Source organism: Leptonychotes weddellii, chromosome 16 (assembly GCF_054177405.1).
Source record: "Leptonychotes weddellii isolate Sample4059 chromosome 16, ASM5417740v2, whole genome shotgun sequence".
NCBI classification, from domain to species: Eukaryota; Metazoa; Chordata; class Mammalia; order Carnivora; family Phocidae; genus Leptonychotes; species Leptonychotes weddellii.
In genome coordinates, this window is record NC_138384.1 from 32516756 (window position 1) to 32537141 (window position 20386).

At 36.2% G+C, this 20386-nt stretch overlaps 1 protein-coding gene across 2 annotated transcripts in view; it reads left to right on the top strand.

The window, feature by feature from the left end:
• Nucleotides 1-20386, top strand: part of LOC102742931 (UPF0547 protein C16orf87) — a 29422-nt gene that overhangs the window by 801 nt on the left and 8235 nt on the right. For both annotated transcript variants that reach the window (XM_006729694.3, XM_031024139.2), the window contains exon 2: nucleotides 5630-5726. In XM_006729694.3, coding sequence (XP_006729757.1) covers nucleotides 5630-5726 — 97 coding nt within the window. The remainder of the gene's footprint in view (nucleotides 1-5629; nucleotides 5727-20386) is intronic.

Here is a 20386-nt window from a genome sequence, read left to right on the forward strand (position 1 = left end):
ATTTTTCCTCCTAAATATATTTCTTATATTTTTGACGGAAATAATCGTGAATCTTTACATTGTTTTTTTTTGTGGAACATTATTGAATAACGCCCCCATTGAAGCCCTTTCCTTCTGGGCGCTCCTCACCTCCCCCACTCGCCGCCGTATCCGCTGTTAAAAATTTGGCGTTTCTGCTTCATGATCTTTTTAAAAAATTTATATGTAGTTTCATGAATTTTAAATGACTTCTTTTTACACAAAATTAATAGTGTCATAGCTGTAATTTTAAAAGTCTCATTTTACTGTTTCTTAGTTTTATGCATGCCTCATTCTTTACTGGAATCATGGACGTTCCTTACAATCTATTGAGTTAAAAGTCTCAATTAAAACCATTCGAAGGCCCTTTTTTCAGTGTGCAGATCTGGGTGTGATTTTTTTTCTTTTCTACTGAGAGAATTTTTTCAAAATGACTACCTCTCTCCTCCCCTTTCCTTAAAAAATTTTTTTTCTTTAAATAAGGAGTAATTTGAAATGGCTGGAGACTTTTTTAAAAATAACATGCTGATGTCAGTGCATTCTTTAAGAGCAGTCTTGTACCTTGATCAAATCTTGTAAAAGAAAATGTTACATGTTTTATTCAGTATCTTTTATGGGCCTGTGGTAGAAATGCAAGGAAGGAAGATTGTGTAAGGAGAATTGTAGTTTTATTGATATTACGAGTTTATTGAGTATGCAGTATAAAAAGAATTTAGTCATGTTTTCTGAAGTAGAGTTAAACTTCCCTGCTTACCATTTGACTGAGTTTACCGCTTAAACTAAATTTGTTAAATTCTGACAAAATTGGACTTTGTGATTTAAGTCTCTTTGTAGGAGATTATATCAATATTTAAATCATTTCCATTTGTTCCAATTAACTGCTGAAGTATAAGGTTTACATGTTACGCTGTAATGCATTCCAGTTTCTGTAGGGCACAAGTTATTGCAAATCTTGACCTTGTTTTATTTGGCATAAAGTAATCTTTTGGGAAAAGTAACCTGTTTTTAATATCCTGGTTAAAGAAAAAGGGAAGGACAATAAACTTGTTAGGAGTCCCTGTAATTGTTCAACAAAATGTGATCAGCATTTTATTTGGAAACATACATTAATCTTGTTATACACACACAGCAGGTTCTCCCTTCCCCCCCAGCTGCCATAACAAAATACCATAGGTTAAGTGGCTCAAACAATAGCAGTTTATCTTCTCACAGTTCTGGAGGCTCAAAGTCTGAGATCTGGCAGAGAGAGAGAGAGAGAGAGAGCTTTCTGGTTCCCTTATAAGGCCACTAATCCCATCATGAGGGCCCCACCCCTGTGACTTTAAACCTCATTATCTAACCTCCAAATACTTACAGGTTGGGGGTTAGGGCTTAAACATATGAATGGGGGTGTGTGTGACAGTTCAGTCCATAGCAAGCTACTACATAATTTAGAATGTTGGTTTTGTTCTTTATTGTAAATATTTAAGAGAATATAATATACATGACTAATTAAAACTTTTGGTGATTCTTAAAATTGATTTATCTTTTACTAAAAGTAACTGGTTTGAAGGAAATAAAAGATTAATTTTAGTTTTCTAATTATTGGAGAGTACAAGCTTCTTATAGTTATAAATGAGAAAAAAATTATAATCCAGAAAGCCATTTTTTAAACATCATTAGATTATTGTTATTCTGAGTTGTTTGATGAATATTAAAATAGAATTTAGGTATAGTTTATAAACATAAAAGGATATGGAAAATCTTTAGTTTGAGATTGCACCACTTAAATAGATTTACATATATTCTTTGTGTGTGTAGGTTTAAAAACAGGTACAGAGATCAGCAAACAAGAAAGACCTAGATTTTCAGTTGTTTTATAACATCTCCTTTACATGTCTCCATTGAAAATACCGTTCTGAAACATCTCAACCACAATACTTTTCATTTTCGAGAGGTTTCACATCCAGTAGCTCAAATTACTGAACCATTTTGTATGTAGTAATATTCAGGATTCTTGTTAGTTGTCTGGTATCTTTTGTGTATGTTTCTGTTTCTGCCTTAATTTTTTTAAATAGAGTGGCTTTTTTTTTCTATTCATAGGAAATTTTATGTGTTATGTAGCAAACATGTCTACTGTAGGTCACTTTGATTCTCTTAGCAGCAAGAATGTAAATGAGTTCTCTATAATGTGGTTATTTTGAACTTTTAAAAAATCAGTGGAACAGTATAAGACCAGGATCTTGTTTCTTACACTTTTTTTTTTACCCTTTTTTTAACTTTTTACTTGTTTTTAGCTGTTTTACTTGTAAACATAAAAACGACCTGAATGTACTTTTCAAGGGAGAAATTGATGAGCAATAAGTCATCAATAAACAAAACTTTTTTTTTTCCCTATTTTAAAACCCTGAGAGTATAGCATTAGAGCTTTCGTTAGTGTCATCTTTGGCATTACAACTGAAATTTGAAGGAAATGTAGGGTTTTTTGTTTTAAAACCGAATTACACTGTAAAGAGATTAATATTACTGAAGCCCACCATATTTAATAATTCTAGGATTTGGGTTGTGGTGGTGGTTAGTTGTATTTTTTTTCACGGTTGGGGTTGGGAGAAGGAACTTTCCATTTTAAAAGGGACTCTAGGGTGACTTAGCTCAGGCACATAAATGTTTCTTGATCATAAAACACTCTCTAAGGAATGAAAATCAGCTTATCAATTAGTGTTTGTGCATTCTTTCATCCCAAAGCCATATGTACATGTCTCAGATACCTAAGTGCAGCCCTCTGTTAATTTAGACTATGCGTTATGTATTTTTCTTGTATATAAGACAGAGACCTAAATTTAAATTTGTTCAGTTTTAGTAGCTGGAAGAAAATGCTTGTGGAATAGCAAAGGATCTTTTGAATAAGAGCATCATGTTTCTATGTTTTTTGGATAACATTAATTTAAAACAATTTATATTACAGTGAATGTCCTTAATGATGTGTGTAAGTATAAAGGAAATGAGTCAGTACCTTTGAGTTTAGTTTCTATGAAGATGTGAAATTTTAAAAATGACAAACATCTATTTTGGGTGCATTTTACAGTATTAAAAAATGTGACATTTCATTTTCTGTCCTGGCATGAAAGAATCTCATCACATTCTTTTTTTTTTTTTTTTTTTTAAGATTTTATTTATTTATTTGAGACAGAATGAGAGACAGAGAGCATGAGAGGGAGGAGGGTCAGAGGGAGAAGCAGACTCCCTGCCGAGCAGGGAGCCCGATGCGGGATTCGATCCCGGGACTCCAGGATCATGACCTGAGCCGAAGGCAGTCGCTTAACCAACTGAGCCACCAAGGCGCCCATCTCATCACATTCTTAATAAAGCATGCTATTTGACCTATTGGAGTTTGATTATTTTTTTAAGATTCATTGTTATTTTTCTTAAATGCAAACTAGAGATCCTTTGTTCAGTGTTTTTATGCAAAGAAAAAGAATTCTGCCAAAATATTAATTAAGCTTAATTAGATCAAGTATTTATATTTCAGACTGTGAAGCATTCTTTACATACATGGATAAAAAGTTTTATTTTTTAATTTTTATTTATTTTAGAGAGAGTGCACTCAGTGGGGGGAGGGGTAGAGAGAGAGGGAGAGAGATTCTTCAAGCAGACTCCCCACTGATCATGGAGCCCTATGTAGGGCTTGATTCCAGGACCCCGAGATCATGACCTGAGCCAAAATGAAGAGTCAGCCACTTAACGGACTGAGGCACCCAGGTACCCCTGGATAAAAAGCTTTATAATTGTAACTAAACTTTTACACAAGCAGAACAATGGGCAAATGGAATTTATCTTACAAAGTGAATTGCAATTTTCTGACCATAAAATATTCTGTGAGTACTTTTTGTTGAGATTAATTTCTGGTTTTTGGTGAACATGTCTTGATTTCAAGGATCTAATATTAAAGTTAATATGAGTGAAAAAAAGTTAATATGAGTGAAATGATTGCGAAGAAATCAAAACATTTTAAAAATGATTTTTAGGGGCGCCTGGGTGGCTCAGTCTGTTAAGCGGCTGCCTTCGGCTCAGGTCATGATCCCAGGGTTCTGGGATCGAGCCCCACATCCGGCTCCCTGCTCAGCGGAGAGCCTGCTTCTCCCTCTCCCTCTGCCTGCCACTCTGCCTACTTGTGCTCTCTATCTCTCTGTCAAATAAATAAATAAAATCTTTAAAAAAAATGATTTTTAATAACATTTGGCTTTTGAAAAATTATAGACTTGAAATAGAGAAAGGAGCTACTTGTAATTCACACATTTAGAAACAGAAGTTTGAAGAGCTTAAGTGTTTTATCCAATGTCCTTCCTGGAGCTGAGACTAAAAGATCCTAGATCTTGACTCCTCCTATATTCTCTTTTGTTTTGTGCTATACTTTTGCCCCACAGAGTAGTAGTTGTAAACTATTCTTTTTTTGTCAGTGGTAATTGGCATCTTGCCCTCTCCTATTAGAACCAGAGTCATTTTCAGTACTTTCCCTTTAAAAAAATTTTTTTTAAGAAAGTATAGTTGGCATACAATGTTACGTTAGTTTCAGGTGTACAACATAGTGTTTTGACAACCCTATATAGGTTATGCTATGCTCACGATAAATGGAGCTACCATCTGTCACCATACAAGGCTATTCCAGTACCACTGACTGTATTCCCTGTGCTGTACCTTTCAACCCAGTGAGTCACTCATTCTATAATTAGGAACCTATACCTCCCACTCCCCTTCATCCATTTTGCCTATTCCCCTATCCCCTACCCAACCCCCCCCAAGGGGTCATCAGTTTGTTCTCTGTATTTATGGGTCTGTTTCTGCTTTTGTTTGTTCATTAGTTTTGTTTTTTAGATTTCACTTATAAGTGAAATCATATGATATTTGTCTTTTTCTGACTTACTTCACTTAACATAATATTTTCTAGATCCATCCATGTTGTCGCAACTGGCAAAATCTCATTCTTTTTTATGTCTGAGTAATATTCTGGTGTGTGTGTGTGTATCACATCTTCATCCATTTATTTATGGATGGACACTTGGGTTGCTTCCATATTTTGGCTATTAATAAATAATGTTGCAATAAACCTGAAGTGCATATATCTTTTCAAATTAGTGTTTTTGTTCTCTTTGGGAAAATAGTGGAAGTATTTTTCCCTTTTGAAATGTCTGGCACATCTACCTTTTCTCCATTTCCATTCTCACTATTCCAGTTGAGTCCTCATTCTTATGCTGGGATTACTTTAATTACTTCCCAACCACGCTCCCTTTTCCAGCTGGTGCTAATAAACTGCCATCAAACAGATATTTTAGGAAATACTACCTTTTTTCCACATATTTTCCCCTGTTCTGATTCTGTTATGGTTTTCTATTGGTCACTACCATCAGTACATGTTTATCCTGCATTTTCTATGTACATGGTATTGTAAAGCATTCGGAGAATGTGAAGATGTGTAGGACACAATACCAGTCTCAATTTGTTGTAAGGAGGTGGGGTTTAAATAAATCTATGATTCCTACTTTGGTAATTTATCATTCAGTTCAGGAGACTACATAAACACTGAGAAATTTAGTAGAAAAATAGTAATAATACACTTTTTCTTATTTTTGTACAGGTTCCTGTTGCATGTAAATCGTGTCCTTGTGGTTATATATTTATTAGCAGAAAACTTTTAAATGCAAAACACCCAGAGAAATCACCACCTTCTACAGGTAATTGTGAGAGTTTACCACATACTTAGCTTTTTGATTTAGAAGTGTAAAATTAATTTTTGTGAATATATTATTTACATCTTGAAGTTAAAAATTAAAACCTATTGAAGTATGCCTTTGGTTTTTATTAGCTGTTGGAAATCAGCTTATGACATTAGTTTGCTCTTCATTCCATTTAAATGTTAACTCCCTTATAATGCTGATAAATCTTGTAGCAAATTTTCTATTTTTTATTATCGAAGGATGGAGAGCCATTGAAGGGTTTTAAGCAAGGGAGTGATCTGATCTGATTTCTAAAAATAAAAAAGTAATTTAATTGAGGTATAACTGACATTCAATAAATTGCACATATTTAAAGTGTACAGTTTGATACGTTTTATCCTATGATTACACTAGTCACCACAATCAAGATAATGAATAATGTTCATCATTCCCAAAAGTTTTCTAGTTCCCCTTTGTTACTCTGTCCTTGCTAACCAGATAACCACTGATGTGCTTTCTGTCATTGCTTCTAGAACTTTATATATAAATAGAATAAAATATATATAAATAGAATCATACAGTATATACTCTTTTTTTTGCCTGGCTTCTTTCATTGAGCATAATTTAAGATTCAGCCATATCATTGTGTATATCAGTAAGAATTAATTCCTTTTTACTGCTTAGTAGTGCTCTTTATATGGATAAACCACAATTTATTTACCCATTCACTGGTTGATGGACATTTGGTTTTATCCTCCTCAGTGCTAGTAAAATTTATAATGACTTAAAATATTTTTTTGGACTAGTGACTGGAAAAATATAACTTGATTTTGAGGTGAATATAATTTTTAGACATACTGGTTATTTTTTATAATTCTCTGATTTAGAATATCTAAAAAATAATTTTTTTGGAATTTTACTTGCCCATTAATGTAGACAAATTGGATTTATTCAGTGGATTGAATTTTGAAATTCAAAAAGATGAAATTTTGTTGTTTATCCTTAGATAAAATCAGAATAGTGATGATCTCCAAATAAGTAGATTGATTACAAATAAATTTTGAGTGCCTGCTGTATGCTAGGCACTGTTCTAAGCCTTGGGCATAATGAATGAATCTACTGTTAAGGCAGTTCACTGCTGTTATGGAGCTTACATTCTTGTGGGCATGAGATAGACAATGAACAAATAAACAGCTTGTGATAAATGCATTGTAGGAAATTAAAAGAGATTGCCGTCCTAGCATGTGTCTGGAAGGCTACTTTTGATTGGGTGATTGGAGAAGGCCTCTCTGAGAAGGACATTTAAAGTGAGGCTGAATTGAAACAAGGGGCTAGCCATGATAAGATCAAGGAGAAGAACATTCTTGACAGATGAAATAGCAAATGCAAAAATTTTAGGGCTGGAAAAAGTTTGGTATATTTTAGGAACAAAAAGGCCTATGTGGTTGCAGTGTAGACAGTAAGAGCAGGGGAGTGTGGGAGATGAGGCCACAGGGATAGAGGCCAGATTGTGTAGGGCTTTGTAAACCAGAATAAGAAGTTTTGGATTTTCTTCTTAAAATATGAGGACAAACTATTCCTAGGATGTAGGATGGAGTGAGGAAAAGGTAGCATGCTCTGATTTGTCTTTTAGAAATTCCATTTTGGCTGCTGTCTAGAGAATAGTTTGTTGGGAATACAAGATAGAAGCGGGCTATTGCAGTATGTTAACTGAGTGAGAATGCTGAGTTAGTGCTTAGGTTATAGTAGCAAGTGATTCAGGAATTATTTATATTTATGTCTGTGAGAGGTCTCTTTATCTTAGGTCTATATAGAAGTGGCAAGAAAGTTATTTAATTCCATTTCTGCCTTTGTTTGAGTTTGTTCCCTTTCATCATGAGAATAAAGACTTTGCTGGATAACTATATAGGAATCAGCTTGTTAAAAATGGGTTTCTGGGTCTTATTCCCTAAGCATTTGATTCAGGTATGAGAACCCGGGAATGATCATTCAGTAGGTATCTGGGGTGGCGTGTCAACTCAGTTCCGGGTCTCCAAAATAAGTAAGACATGGTCGTGCCCTTAGCAGGACAAGTGTGTTTATTTTTTTTATTCAACAAATATTTTCAACCACTTCTCTATACCAGTGGTTCAGGTGAGAAATGAGGTAAAGAAGATACCCAACAAGGACAGAGAGAAGGGACAGATGCTGCAAGTATTAAGGAGTCAGAATCACTTGAACCAGAGGGAAGAATTTTACAATTACTGTCAATGACTTGGATTACTGGTTAGAAAGGGAATATAAAAAGGAAGACAAGTTTTGAGGGAAAGATGAAGAATTAAGTTTTGGGTGTGGTTATGAAATATCATCCATGTGGATTTTTTTTCCCAGTTGGACATATAGTCTGAAGCTTAAGCTATAGCCTCAACTGGTGGTAAATTTTTTGAGCCATCAGTGAATAGATGGTAGTTGATCTCATAGAAATGGATGAGCTTGTGCCCAGAGGGTTGGTAGGGTAGGAAGAGGAAGTTCAGTGACTGAACTGTGGCAAACTCCAGTCTTAAAGGGTGCAGGTTATTAGGGAGGGAGTTTAGGTCAACTGAGAAGATGTACATGTACATGTCAGCTATAGGAGAACAACCAATGGAGAATGGTGTTACGTAAGTCATAGTGATGAGTAAGAAGCAGTTCATTATTATTTTACATTTGGAATTTCCTAAGGTCTGTTGTTTATTGAGAGTGGTCTTGTGACCTTGAAGTAAAGATGAGACATAAAGCCTAGAAATTCCCTGGAGGAGGAAGAGGAACCAGCAAAAGAAATAGAAAAGTTTAAAAGGATGGAGGAACATCAGGAGTAGACTGTGCCATAGAAACTAAAGGAGGAAAAGGTTTTAAGGAGAAAGGGTTAAGAGTATTCAAAGCCTAGAGAACAATTTGGTATAGTCAGACATGGGGGTTGGAAACCTTGGCTTCAGATTCAGTTAGAGAGTTTGTCACTCTCTAACAAGTTAATTAACCTCTGTGAGCAGCTGCTATTGAATATAAGATAGGCTTATAGTATAAACCTTAGAGGATTGAAGTGTAGATGAAGTGCACGTGAATGTGGCTAATGTAAACAGAGTTTAGTATGTTATAGGTACTCAAATATTCATTTCTACAATTAAATTTCTTAAAAGTAAAGATTTGCCTTGGATAGTTCGTAGTATGTGGGAGATTGAGTACATAATTTTTAAAATCTCTATAGCTTATCAAGTACTTGAACATTGTCAGTGGGATCCAGAACATTTCAGTTTTAATTAGAGAATTTATACACAGAAAATGAAAATGGATAATATATATCTGGAAAGATAATGAACTTCGTTAATAATCAGGGAAATGCAGTTTAGTTAAAATACCATTCTTTTTACCCACATTCTGATAAAAATGTAAAGGATTTCCAACAGCTTTTATGAGTATGGCAGAATCCAAAGTCTCATACTAGTGGTGAGGTTGTAAATCAGCACAGCTTTTTTGCAGAACAGTCTGACAGTAGTTGTTAAAGTTTTAAATGCACATAACCTAGAATCTAGACTTTTTATCAGTAGGTATGTATCCTAAAGATACAAATGTTTTTAATACACAGTGAAATATTTATTAGGATTTATAAGCAACACTGTTTATAATAGCAGAAAATTAAGCCAAATATCATCAGTAGGGAAATGGTTAAGTAGGGTACATCTTTTAGGGAACAACAGTATGTGCTAATTAGAGAGAATGATGCAGATTTTTATATACTGACATGGAAAAATCTGTAAAACAAAGTTAATTTAAGGAAAAGTATAAAACAATACTTGCATGAATTCATTTTTGTTTTACAAAATTTTTTTCTTGTAATGAGAATTTTTAAAATTTACTCTTAGCAACTTTCAAATATGCAATACAGTATTATTAACTATAGTCACCAGGCTGTATGTTACACGATCATGACATATTAATATTATAATTAGAAGTTTGTACTTTTGGACCCCTTTCACCTCCTCCTCCCCCTCTAACTCTCACCTCTGGCAACCACCAATCAGTTCTCTGTTATTTATGAGTTCTGGTTTGTTTTTTAAGATTCCACATACAAATGAGATCATATGGTATTTAATCTTTCTCTGTCTGACATATCACTTAGCATAATGCCCTAAAGGTCCATTCATGTTGTCAGAAATGGCAAGATTTCAGTTTTATGGCTGAATAAAACTCCACATTACCTTTATCCATTCATCCATCAGTGGACATTTAAGTTGTTTCCATATCTTGGCTATTGTAAATAATGCTGCAGTGAACATGGGGTGCATATATCTTTTCGAGCTTGTGTTTTCATTTTCTTTGGATAAATGCCCAGAATTAGAATTGCTGTATCATGTGGTCATTCTGTTCCATTTGCTTTTAAGACCCCACAAAATTATTTCTACATGTAATGCATAGATGGATAGATCACTAAATAATGAGGAAGGAATCAAGGAAGACTTCTATTTATGTAATTAAACATTTAAAACAAGAAAGAGCCATCTGTAAAGTTCAGATTGAACTTATTTTAAAAGTGAAATCAAAGCTATAGAAGATAATTTTAAATTTCAGTGGGTTGAAATTTAGTAACTTTGTGACATGTGACATGTAGGAGGAAAATAATCTGTCAAGTCAGATTTATCTAAGCTTGAATTGCTCAAAACTCACATTTTTCAAATATATTATCTGTGTATCTTCATAACACAGTAGAAATGGGGAGGTAGGACACTAGACTTGTATAGAATTTTGTCTAGCTGAAAATACATTTAAATAAACAAAATTTATTATGGAAATCAAAGGATTTTTTTTTTTAAGATTTTTTTAATTTATTTATTTGAGACAGAGAGAATGAGAGAGACAGAGAGCACACGAGAGGGGGGAGGGTAAGAGGGAGAAGCAGGCTCCCTGCCGAGCAGGGAGCCCGATGCGGGACTCGATCCCGGGACTCCAGGATCATGACCTGAGCCGAAGGCAGTCGCTTAACCAACTGAGCCACCCAGGCGCCCGGAAATCAAAGGATTTTTTAAAAGCTTTTTAGTTTTGATGAGGGGCAGAGATGAATGTTACAAATAAATCTGTGTTAAGAAATGCTCAGTGTTTTGTAGGAGTGCATAGAACCTCAAGGCAATTAATAATTCTTTGACAACTTCCCAAATGAGTTAGGTATGTGTTGTTTCTTTTACTCTCTTTGGGGGGCCAGTATTAAATGGAGAAAATTTTAAAAAATTAACTGTCTTGTTCTTGTAGGATTTCATTTCTAAATTGAATGATAGCCTAAGAATTTAAAAAATAGTCTTGAGATTAAGTCCTAAACTGTCAATTTGAAGCAATTTCTTTAAAAAGAGATTGAAGAAGGGGCTCCTGGCTGGCTCAGTTGGTGGAGTACATGACTTTTGTTCTTGGGGTTGTAAGTTTGAGCCCCACATTGTGTGTAGAGATTACTTAAAAATAAAATCTTTAAAAAAATAAAATTAAAAAGGGATTAAAGGAAATACTGTATTTCGTAAAATTGAGAGTATCTGTACTGTAGACCAAACCTTGAGCACCATTCAAATACTTGATCAGTCACCAAATTCTGACAGAAACAGTTTTTGGTGAGAACAAACTGCTTTGTTCAGATGTTTAAATTTGTTTTTTCTTTTTCTTTCTTTCTTTCTTTTAAAGTATTTATCTATCTATCTATTTATTTACTTGAGAGAGAGTGGGGGGAGGAGCAAAGCAGATTCCCCTGCTGAGCACGGAGCAGGCCACAGGGTTCAGTCTCATCATCCTGAGATCATGACCTGAGCCAAAATCAAGAGTTGGACGTTTAGCCAACTCAGCCACCCAGGCACCCCTAAATTTGTTTTTTCTGATGGCTATTCCAGGTGTTTTGTGACATCAAGGGTGCCATTTTGCATTTAATAATTATGGATATACCTTTTTCCTTTAAAAATTTTAATTATAAAAAACTATAAAGAAAAAAGTAAACAAATTCTAAATGACATACTAGTTCATAAAAGACTTCTCTGAAGGTAAGAAAAAAGATAAAACAGTAAGACATTGGAATAGCTTTTTAGTATTTGTATGTTTCTCAGTGGGTATGAGTTTTGTTTTTTTTTTAAGATTTTATTTATTTGTTTGACAGAGAGAGAGAGATAGTGAGAGCAGGAACACAAGCAGGGGGGAGTGGGAGAGAGAGAAGCAGGCTTCCTGCTGAGCAGGGAGCCCGATGTGGGGCTCCATCCCAGGACCCTGGGATCATGACCCGAGCCGAAGGCTGACGCTTAACAACGGAGCCACCCAGGCACCCCTGGGTATGAGTTTTAGATTAAGTTTAGTCAGATAAATAATAACCTCTTCATTTTTAATTAGGGGAAGGAAAAAAACAAAAAATTTAAACCTAAACTTACTTTTCAAATTATTGTCTAAGGTAAGTTAGCAGGCAAAGGCTGATAAATAAGCCAAGAAGTCTATAAATGACATACTCACTTTTCGTTAAGAGAAAAAAGTGAAATGATTATTGCCAGTTGTCAGTACTTTTTATAAACTCAGTGATTGAACATTAATTTAGTAGTAAGTGGTCCTCAATTCTGAATTACTTGACAATGAAGGTTTGGTTTTGTTATTTCAGAAAACACTGTTTCTTACCTGCTAATCACTTAAAATTGCTCTACATTCATATATGGGACATGGCTTTAGGTTTTTATTTTGCCTTTGGTGGAAGAATGCATACCTTTATTTACCTCTGCCTATACTTTTAAGTTCTTACTCATACAGTTTGTATAATGATGAGTATATTCATTTTTAAGACTTTTTTGTAGAATCTTCTGACTTCTTCTAATTAAGACTGACTGATCTTAGGTCTGCTGCATAGTTGTCATACTAAGATTTCTTTCTTTCTTTCTTTCTTTCTTTTTTTTTAAAGATTTTATTTATTTGTCAGAGAGAGAGCACAAGCAGGGGGAGTGGGAGAGGGAGAAGCAGGCTCCCTGCTGAGCAAGGAGCCCGATGCGGGACTCGATCCCAGGACCCTGGGATCATGACCTGAGCTGAAGGCAGACACTTAACTGACTGAGCCACCCAGGCGTCCCTAAGATTTCTTTCCTTTGTACTCTTAGGATAATCCCATTTTTCTTCAGTATCATTTTTTTTTTTAATTCATGTATTTTTATTTCTAAAATAAATTTTCCAGAAAGTTGTTTCAGACCTGGAAAAATTTTTTTCATAGAAGCTATGTGGTGGTACATTTCCTGTTTTCCATTGTGTGAAAGGCCTTTACTGTGTACTCACATTTATTTTTTTATTTTTATTTTTATTTATTTTATTTATTTTTTTAAATGTTTTATTTATTTACTTGTCAGAGAGCACAAGCAGAGAGAGCTGCAGGCAGAGGCAGAGGGAGAAGCAGGCTCCCCGCTGAGCAGGGAGCCCTATGCGGGGCTCGATCCCAGGACCCTGGGATCATGACCTGAGCCGAAGGCAGACGCCCAACTGACTGAGCCACCCAGGCACCCCTAGTTTTTTATTTTTAAAGATGTATTTATTTATTTTTGAGTGTGTGTGTGCACACATGCAAGTGGGGGGAGGGGCAGAGGTGGAGGGAGAGAAACAATCCAAAGCCGACTCCCGGCTGAGGATGGAACCCATCCTGGGGCTTGATCTCACAACCCTGAGATCATGACCTGAGCCAAAACAAGAGTAGGACGCTTGGCTAAGTCACCTAGGAGTCCTGTACTCACATTTAAATGTCATTCTCATTCTTCCTTTCCATCTGAGGGCTCAAATCTTCAGTTTAGAGCAATTTTTACCTATTATTTCTTTTTTCCCTACTGTCTTTTTCTCTTCCTCTTGGTATACTGATTGCATACTTGTTGGATGATATATCAGGATTACCATCCACAGAGACTGACACTGGATTGGACAAATAGTTTGTGGGGTTTTTTTTTTTCACTATTTAGTGAAGAAAGATGAAGTTGGCAGTACAGGACTAGTGATTCAATGGTATCATCAAGGACCTAGGTTGGTCTCTTTCTTCTGTCCTGAGATTTCATCCTCATTGTTACAAGGTAGCTATTGTACCTCCAGGAATCTCTTAAGCATTCCAAGAAGAAGAAGAGGGAAGGGCAAAGGGGCAAAGGGACATGCCAGCTATGCTTACCCCCTTAAAAAAAAAATCGTGCTGGAAACCTTACCCAATTCCACTTATTTGTCATTGGCCAGAACAAAAGTCCATGGCCACTTCATCTGCAGGAGAGTCTTTGAATGTATATATTTTAGCTGGGCCCAGTTCCCTCTTGATTAGCACATCCTGTTCTTTTTTTCTTTTTTAAAGATTTATTTATTTATTTGAGAGAGCGAGAATGAGAGAGAGAGAGAGAGTACACAAGAGGGGGGAGGGTTTTAGAGGGAGAAGCAGGCTCCTCGCCGAGCAGGGAGCCCGATGTGGGACTCAGTCCTGGGACTCCAGGATCATGACCTGAGCCGAAGGCAGTCGCTTAACCAACTGAGCCACCCAGGCGCCCCTAGAACATCCTGTTCTTAATGAAGAAGGGAGAATGAATAATGGGTAGATAATTAGTAATTACATCATGGATGAGTATTGGATTTCTTGGATCTTTCTTTCATTTCTCTTCACTTACTGTCACCTATTCTCTCTCTCTTTTTTTTGGGGGGGGGTGTTCCAGGAAATTTCATTGATTTCCTTTTCTACTATAATTCTTTCAGAGGTGTCCATTATTTAGCTTGTCTTTTGCACTTTAATTTTGAGCAGTTCATCTTGTTTTCTGGTTTCTTCTTTTTTTCATTGAATCTTTTTTCATATTTTTGTGGTATGTTACACATAACATAAAATCAGTATTTTAATCATTTTAACGGTTTTATTTATTTATTTGAGAGAAAGACTATGATCGGGGGTAGGGGCAGAGGGAGAGGGAGAAGCAGACTCCCTGCTGAGCAGGGAGCTGAATGCTGGACTTGATCCCAGGACCCTGGGATCATGCCCTGAGCCGAAGGCAGATGTTTAACTGACTGAGTTACCCAGGCGCCCTGTATTTTAATCATTTTAAATGTACACTTTGGTGGCATTAAGTACATTCATATTGTGTACTTAACGATTACCACTATTAATCTTCAGGAATGTTTTCATCTTCCCAAACTGAAATGCTATACCCATTAAACAATAACTCTCCATTCCTTTTCCCTACTGCCCCAAGGCAACCAGTATTCTTTTTTCTGTACCTGTGAATTTGACTAGTGTAGTTACTTCCTATTTGGAGTCATACTGCATTTATTTTTTGTGTCTGACTTGTTTCCTTTAGCATAATGTCTTTAGACTTCATGTTGTAGCTTGTGTCAGAATTGCCTTTCTGACTTTTGATAAGAGCCATTCTAATCAGTATGAAGTGATAACGTGGTTTTGATTTGCATTTCTCTAATGATTAGTGATGTTGAACATCTTTTCATTTGCCTGTCTTCTGTCTATTCAAGTTCTTTGCTCATTTTTGAATTGGGTTGTTATTGAGTTGTAGAAGTTCTTTTTATTCTAGATATTAATCCCTTATTTGATAAATGTTATAAATATTTTTCCCCGTTCCATGAATTGCCTTTTTTTACTCTGTTGATACTGTCCTTTGATGCACAAAAGTTTTTAATTTCGTTGAAATCCAAGTTGTCTATTTTTCTTTCGTTGCCTGTATTTTCATTGTCATATCCAAGAAATCATTGCCAAGTCCAGTGTTATGTGAAGCTTTTCCCTTCTTTTTTTTTTTAAGATTTTATTTATTTATTTGAGACAGAGAGAATGAGAGAGAGAGAGCACATGAGAGGGGGGAGGGTCAGAGGGAGAATCAGGCTCCCTGCCAAGCAGGGAGCCCGATGCGGGACTCGATCCAGGGACTCCAGGATCATGACCTGAGCTGAAAGCAGTCGCTTAACCAACTGAGCCACCCAGGCGCCCCGAAGCTTTTCCCTTCTTTTTGTTCTAAGCATTGTATAGTTTTAGCTGTAATATTTAGGTATTCCATCCATTTTGGATTAATTTTTGCATATGGTATAAACTAAGGGTCCAGTTACATTTTTTTTGTATGTGAATATCCAGTTTTCCCAATACAACTTGTTGAAAATATTATCTTTTTCTCCTTGAATCATCTTGGCATTGTTTTTGAAAATCATTGAACTGTATATTCAGGGATTTATTTCTGGGCTCTCTATTTTATTCTCTTGGTCTATATATCTGTCATATGGCAGTACCACACTTTTTTGATTACTGTAGCTTTGTAGTGAGTTTTGGAATCAGGAAGTGTGAGACTTTTGGCAATGTTTTTCAAGATTCTTTTGGTTATTTCACATTGCTTGAGAGTCCATATGAATTTTAGGATTGAGCTTTCTATTTTTGCAAAAGAATCTTATTCTTAATGGTATAAAGTACAATCAGATGTCTCGAAGTTATGCATTAGAATGTTTTAAGATTATCTTTTTTTTTTTTTTAAGATTTATTTATTTGAGAGAGAAAGAGAGACAGGGCAGGGGAGGAACAGAGGGAGACGGACAAGCAGACTCCACACTGAGCATGGAGCCTAATGTGGGACTGGATCCCATGACCCTGAGATCATGACCCAAGCTGAAACCAAGTGTCGGACAGGACACTTAGCCGAATGAGCCACCCAGGCACCCCTATTTCTTTCATGTTTCTTGAACTACCTTTGTTCCTCCTGTTTTAACTTGTTTCTTCTCTATTACACTTTTAATTTTCCTTAAATTGCTGGTAATCCTTAATTGCCTATTGATACTCATAAATGGTTTGATTTATCAGTGTAGATAACTTGCATGACTATCCTACACTGTTTTATTTTTTATTTTTTTTAAAGGTTTTATTTATTTTTTGACAGAGAGAGAGACAGTGAGAGAGGGAACACAAGCAGGGGGAGTGGGAGAGGGAGAAGCAGGCTTCCTGCAGAGCAGGAAGCCCGATGTGGGGCTCGATCCCAGGACCCTGGGATCATGACCCGAGCTGAAGGCAGACACTCAACGACTGAGCCACCCAGGCGCCCCATATCCTACACTGTTTTAAAGGTCTATTTTGACTATAGATCTCTTTAGTTTACAGTTGGGAGGAGCTTATTGGTAGATTACACGAGCTGGGAGACATTGTTGAATTCCATCATGGCTAAAATAAGGAAAGCTTCATCCTGGGAGAGAATGTGAAATTCTTTATATTATTTCATTTTTATGAGGAGCTGCCATTTGTTTGTGTTTTCTATTTTTTGGAGGTTCATAGTTCTTTGGAACATTGCTTGGTTCCTGAGAGCTTTACTTCCTTATGTCATTTGCTCTGCAGTAGTCCTGTAAGTATTTTGATGATCACTCTGTGGCCTGCTCTCTCTTATTTGTACTTTTTGTTCTGTCCTGGGAGTATTTTGGGGAAGAACAGCTCTCCTTTCTATAGGAGCCATCTTTTGTTTCTGTTTTGGATTGTAGTGTCTTCTATTCTGGTTTCTTTTTTTTTTTTTTTAAGATTTATTTATTTTAGAGAGCGAGCATGAGCACGGGGAGGGGCAGAGGGAGAGAGAGAATCTCAAGCAGACTCCCCGCTGAGCACAGCCTGACACTGGGCTTAGTCCCATTACCTTGACACCATGACCTTAGCCAAAATCAAGAGTCAGAGGCTTCGCCGACTGAGCCACCCAGGTGCCCCCTATTCTGGTTTCTTAATCAGAATCTGTGAGTTTGCTGGTTTGCTGTAATTCTGTAATTTCGGGTGATTGGTAGCATCCTTTCCTTGTTTCCATCAGTACAGACCTATTTTCCTTTTTCTCTTTACCTTTACTCGTGTTTATTCTCTTTTCAGTGGGATTTTCCAGAAAGGGGACGGTAGATGCATGTGCTCCGTCTAAATAAGTTTTATTTATTCAGCACTACTTAATGTGTGTCGATGACGTTCTAGATTCTGTGAATGAGACAGACAAATGGCATCCCAACTTTCATGGAGTTTATATTCTAATGGATTGAGCATATAAGTAAATAACATAGTATTAGATTATAAAAAGTAATTTGAGCTGTAAGGCTCAGGGGTAACCTATAAATCAACATTTGAAGTAAATAAGTGGTCTTATTAAAAGTTTTGGGATGTGAGCTCTAGGCAGAAGGATTAGCAAGTGCAGTCATTTAAGGGGAGGAAAGGAACTTGTTTTATTAAAAGGAAGGCATGTCTGGAGTATAGTGAACAGAGTGTTGCAGTATGAGAGAAGATTGGAGAGAGAAGCAAATGTCAGGTCTTATAGACACTTGTAGGCTTTGGTAAGGAAGTTTGACTTTATTTTTAAATACAGTGAAAAGCTAATGAAAGATTTTAGAAGGGGAGCTATGCAGTTTGAATTTTTTTGAATTTTTTAAAGATAATTTTGGCAGTTATGTAGGAAATGCATTTGGTTTGGATGTTGCCCATCAACGTAGAGTGATGAAGAAATTGTGGATATATTTTGCAAGGAGTACCTGTGGACATTTGTGATGATATAAGAAGCAGCAGGCTGAGTCCCAGATAATTACAAATTATTTGGCTTTTGCAATTGGGTAATACTATTTACTAATATAATGAAGCTTTGGAAGAGGGAAAATCAAGAGTGATTTTTTGATACATATGAAATCGTTGTAAGATACTAGAGTGAAGCTGCTGGGTAGGCAGTCTGGAACTTTGGGAAGAGGTCGGAGTTGAAAGTATAAATTTTGGAACCATCATCAATCATAGAGTGTAATGTTTGGATCTATGGATTATCTCGACAGAGTTTAAGTAAGAGAAGAGGGCTCAGATCAGAGTCCTAGGCTTTAATATTAAAGATGAGAAAGAACCTGGGGGAGAAGACACCAAAAGGAGATAGAGAGGAATGACTGGTGAGATGGGATACCTGGAAACCTGAAAATCAAGTGAAGAATAATTTAAGGAAAAGAGTAGTCATCTTTTTGAATTTTTGAGAGATGGTATTAAGATGATTAGAGACAGGTGCTGTTAGATTTGATAACAGAGATTTTTGCCCTTCTTGATCCATTTCATTGAGTGGGCATCTGTATTGGAGTGGATTGATTAGTGAATGGGAGGTGAGAAATTGAAGGCAGAAAGTACAGATAGCTCTTTTTTGAGAAGTTTGCAGAGATGGGTGGGTAGCCGGAGGAACAAACCTAAATTCATTGTTGAACTTGAAAAGGCATATTATAAAAAGCTTTACCTATCACTATTTCTTTCAACTTTTTTTTTTTTTTTTTTTTGAGAAATTCTAAGCATACACAAGAGCAGAAGGAAAATGGCCAACCTGGCCCCATTTATACCCATGTTTACTCTTTCCCTTGCATATTATTATTATTATTATTATTATTATTATTATTATTATTTTAAGATTTTATTTATTTGACAGAGCACAAGCAGAGGAAGAGAGAGGGAGAAGCAGGCTCCCCGCTGAGCAAGGAGTCCGATGCGGGACTTGATCCCAGGACCCTGGGATCATGACCTGGGCCGAAGGCAGTTGCTTAACCGACTGAGCCACCCAGGTGTCCCTCTTGCATATTATTTTTAAGCAAATCTCATATAATTTGTTATAAATGTTTCATTATATGTTTCTAAAAGATAGACCTTTAAAAATATAAGCACAATTAAAATTAACAGTAATTCCTTAATATTAAATACCCAACTGGTGTTGATGTTTTCAGGTGTCTCGTAAAAACTTTTTAAAAAAGTTTTGAAAAGGGTGCCTGGGTGGCTCAGATGGTTGAGCGTCTGCCTTCGGCTCAGGTCATGATCCCAGGGTCCTGGGATCGAGTCCTGCATGGGGCTCCCTGCTCAGCGGGGAGCCTGCTTTTCCCTCTGCCTCTCTCTCTCTGTCTCATGAATAAATAAATAAAATCTTTAAAAAAAAAAATAAAGTTTTAAAAAGCAGATTATGTAAGGTCCACACATTACGTATGGGCAATGTCTTTTTTAGCTCTCTTTTATCTATTGTTTTCTTTCTTTTTTTTCCTTGCAAATTGTATGTTGAAGAAGCTATCACATGTACATCTGGATGTGCTATTTGGGTCTTCATGGTGTAGGAATGTAGGATAACACATTTCTCCAGTGACTTATTTTTCCTGTAAATTGTAATTTGGATTCAAAAGCTTGATGGGATTTGATTTTCTTGATAAGACTACCTAATAGTTAGGTATTCTGTCAGGTGACACATAAAGTCTGCTTGTCTCTGTTTTTGTAATGTTAGCAGCTATTTATGTTCAGCACTTACATCCTTTAGTTCATTTCTGGTTGAAAATGATGATACTTGGGGTGCCTGGGTGGCTCAGTCGGTTAAGCGTCTGCCTTTGGCTCAGGTCATGATCCAGGGGTCCTGGGATCGAGCTCCACGTTGGGCTCCCTGCTCAGTGGGGAGCCTGCTTCTCCCTCTGCCTCTACCTCTCTCCCCCACTTGTGCTCACTTGCTCTCTCAAATAAATAAATAAAATCTTTAAGAAAAATGGTGATACTTTGATTTTATCATTCTTCATTTTTTAGCCACAGTAATTCTTAAATTAGAAACTTCTCTTTATCTGTCCTTTGGTTACCCAGTGAGTGGTACAGTTTGAATAGAAAAGGCAGGATAAATGCTTTATTCTTTCTATTTAAGCTTTCAAAATAGGGAGTTGGTTCTTTAGCATCTTCCTATGGTGGC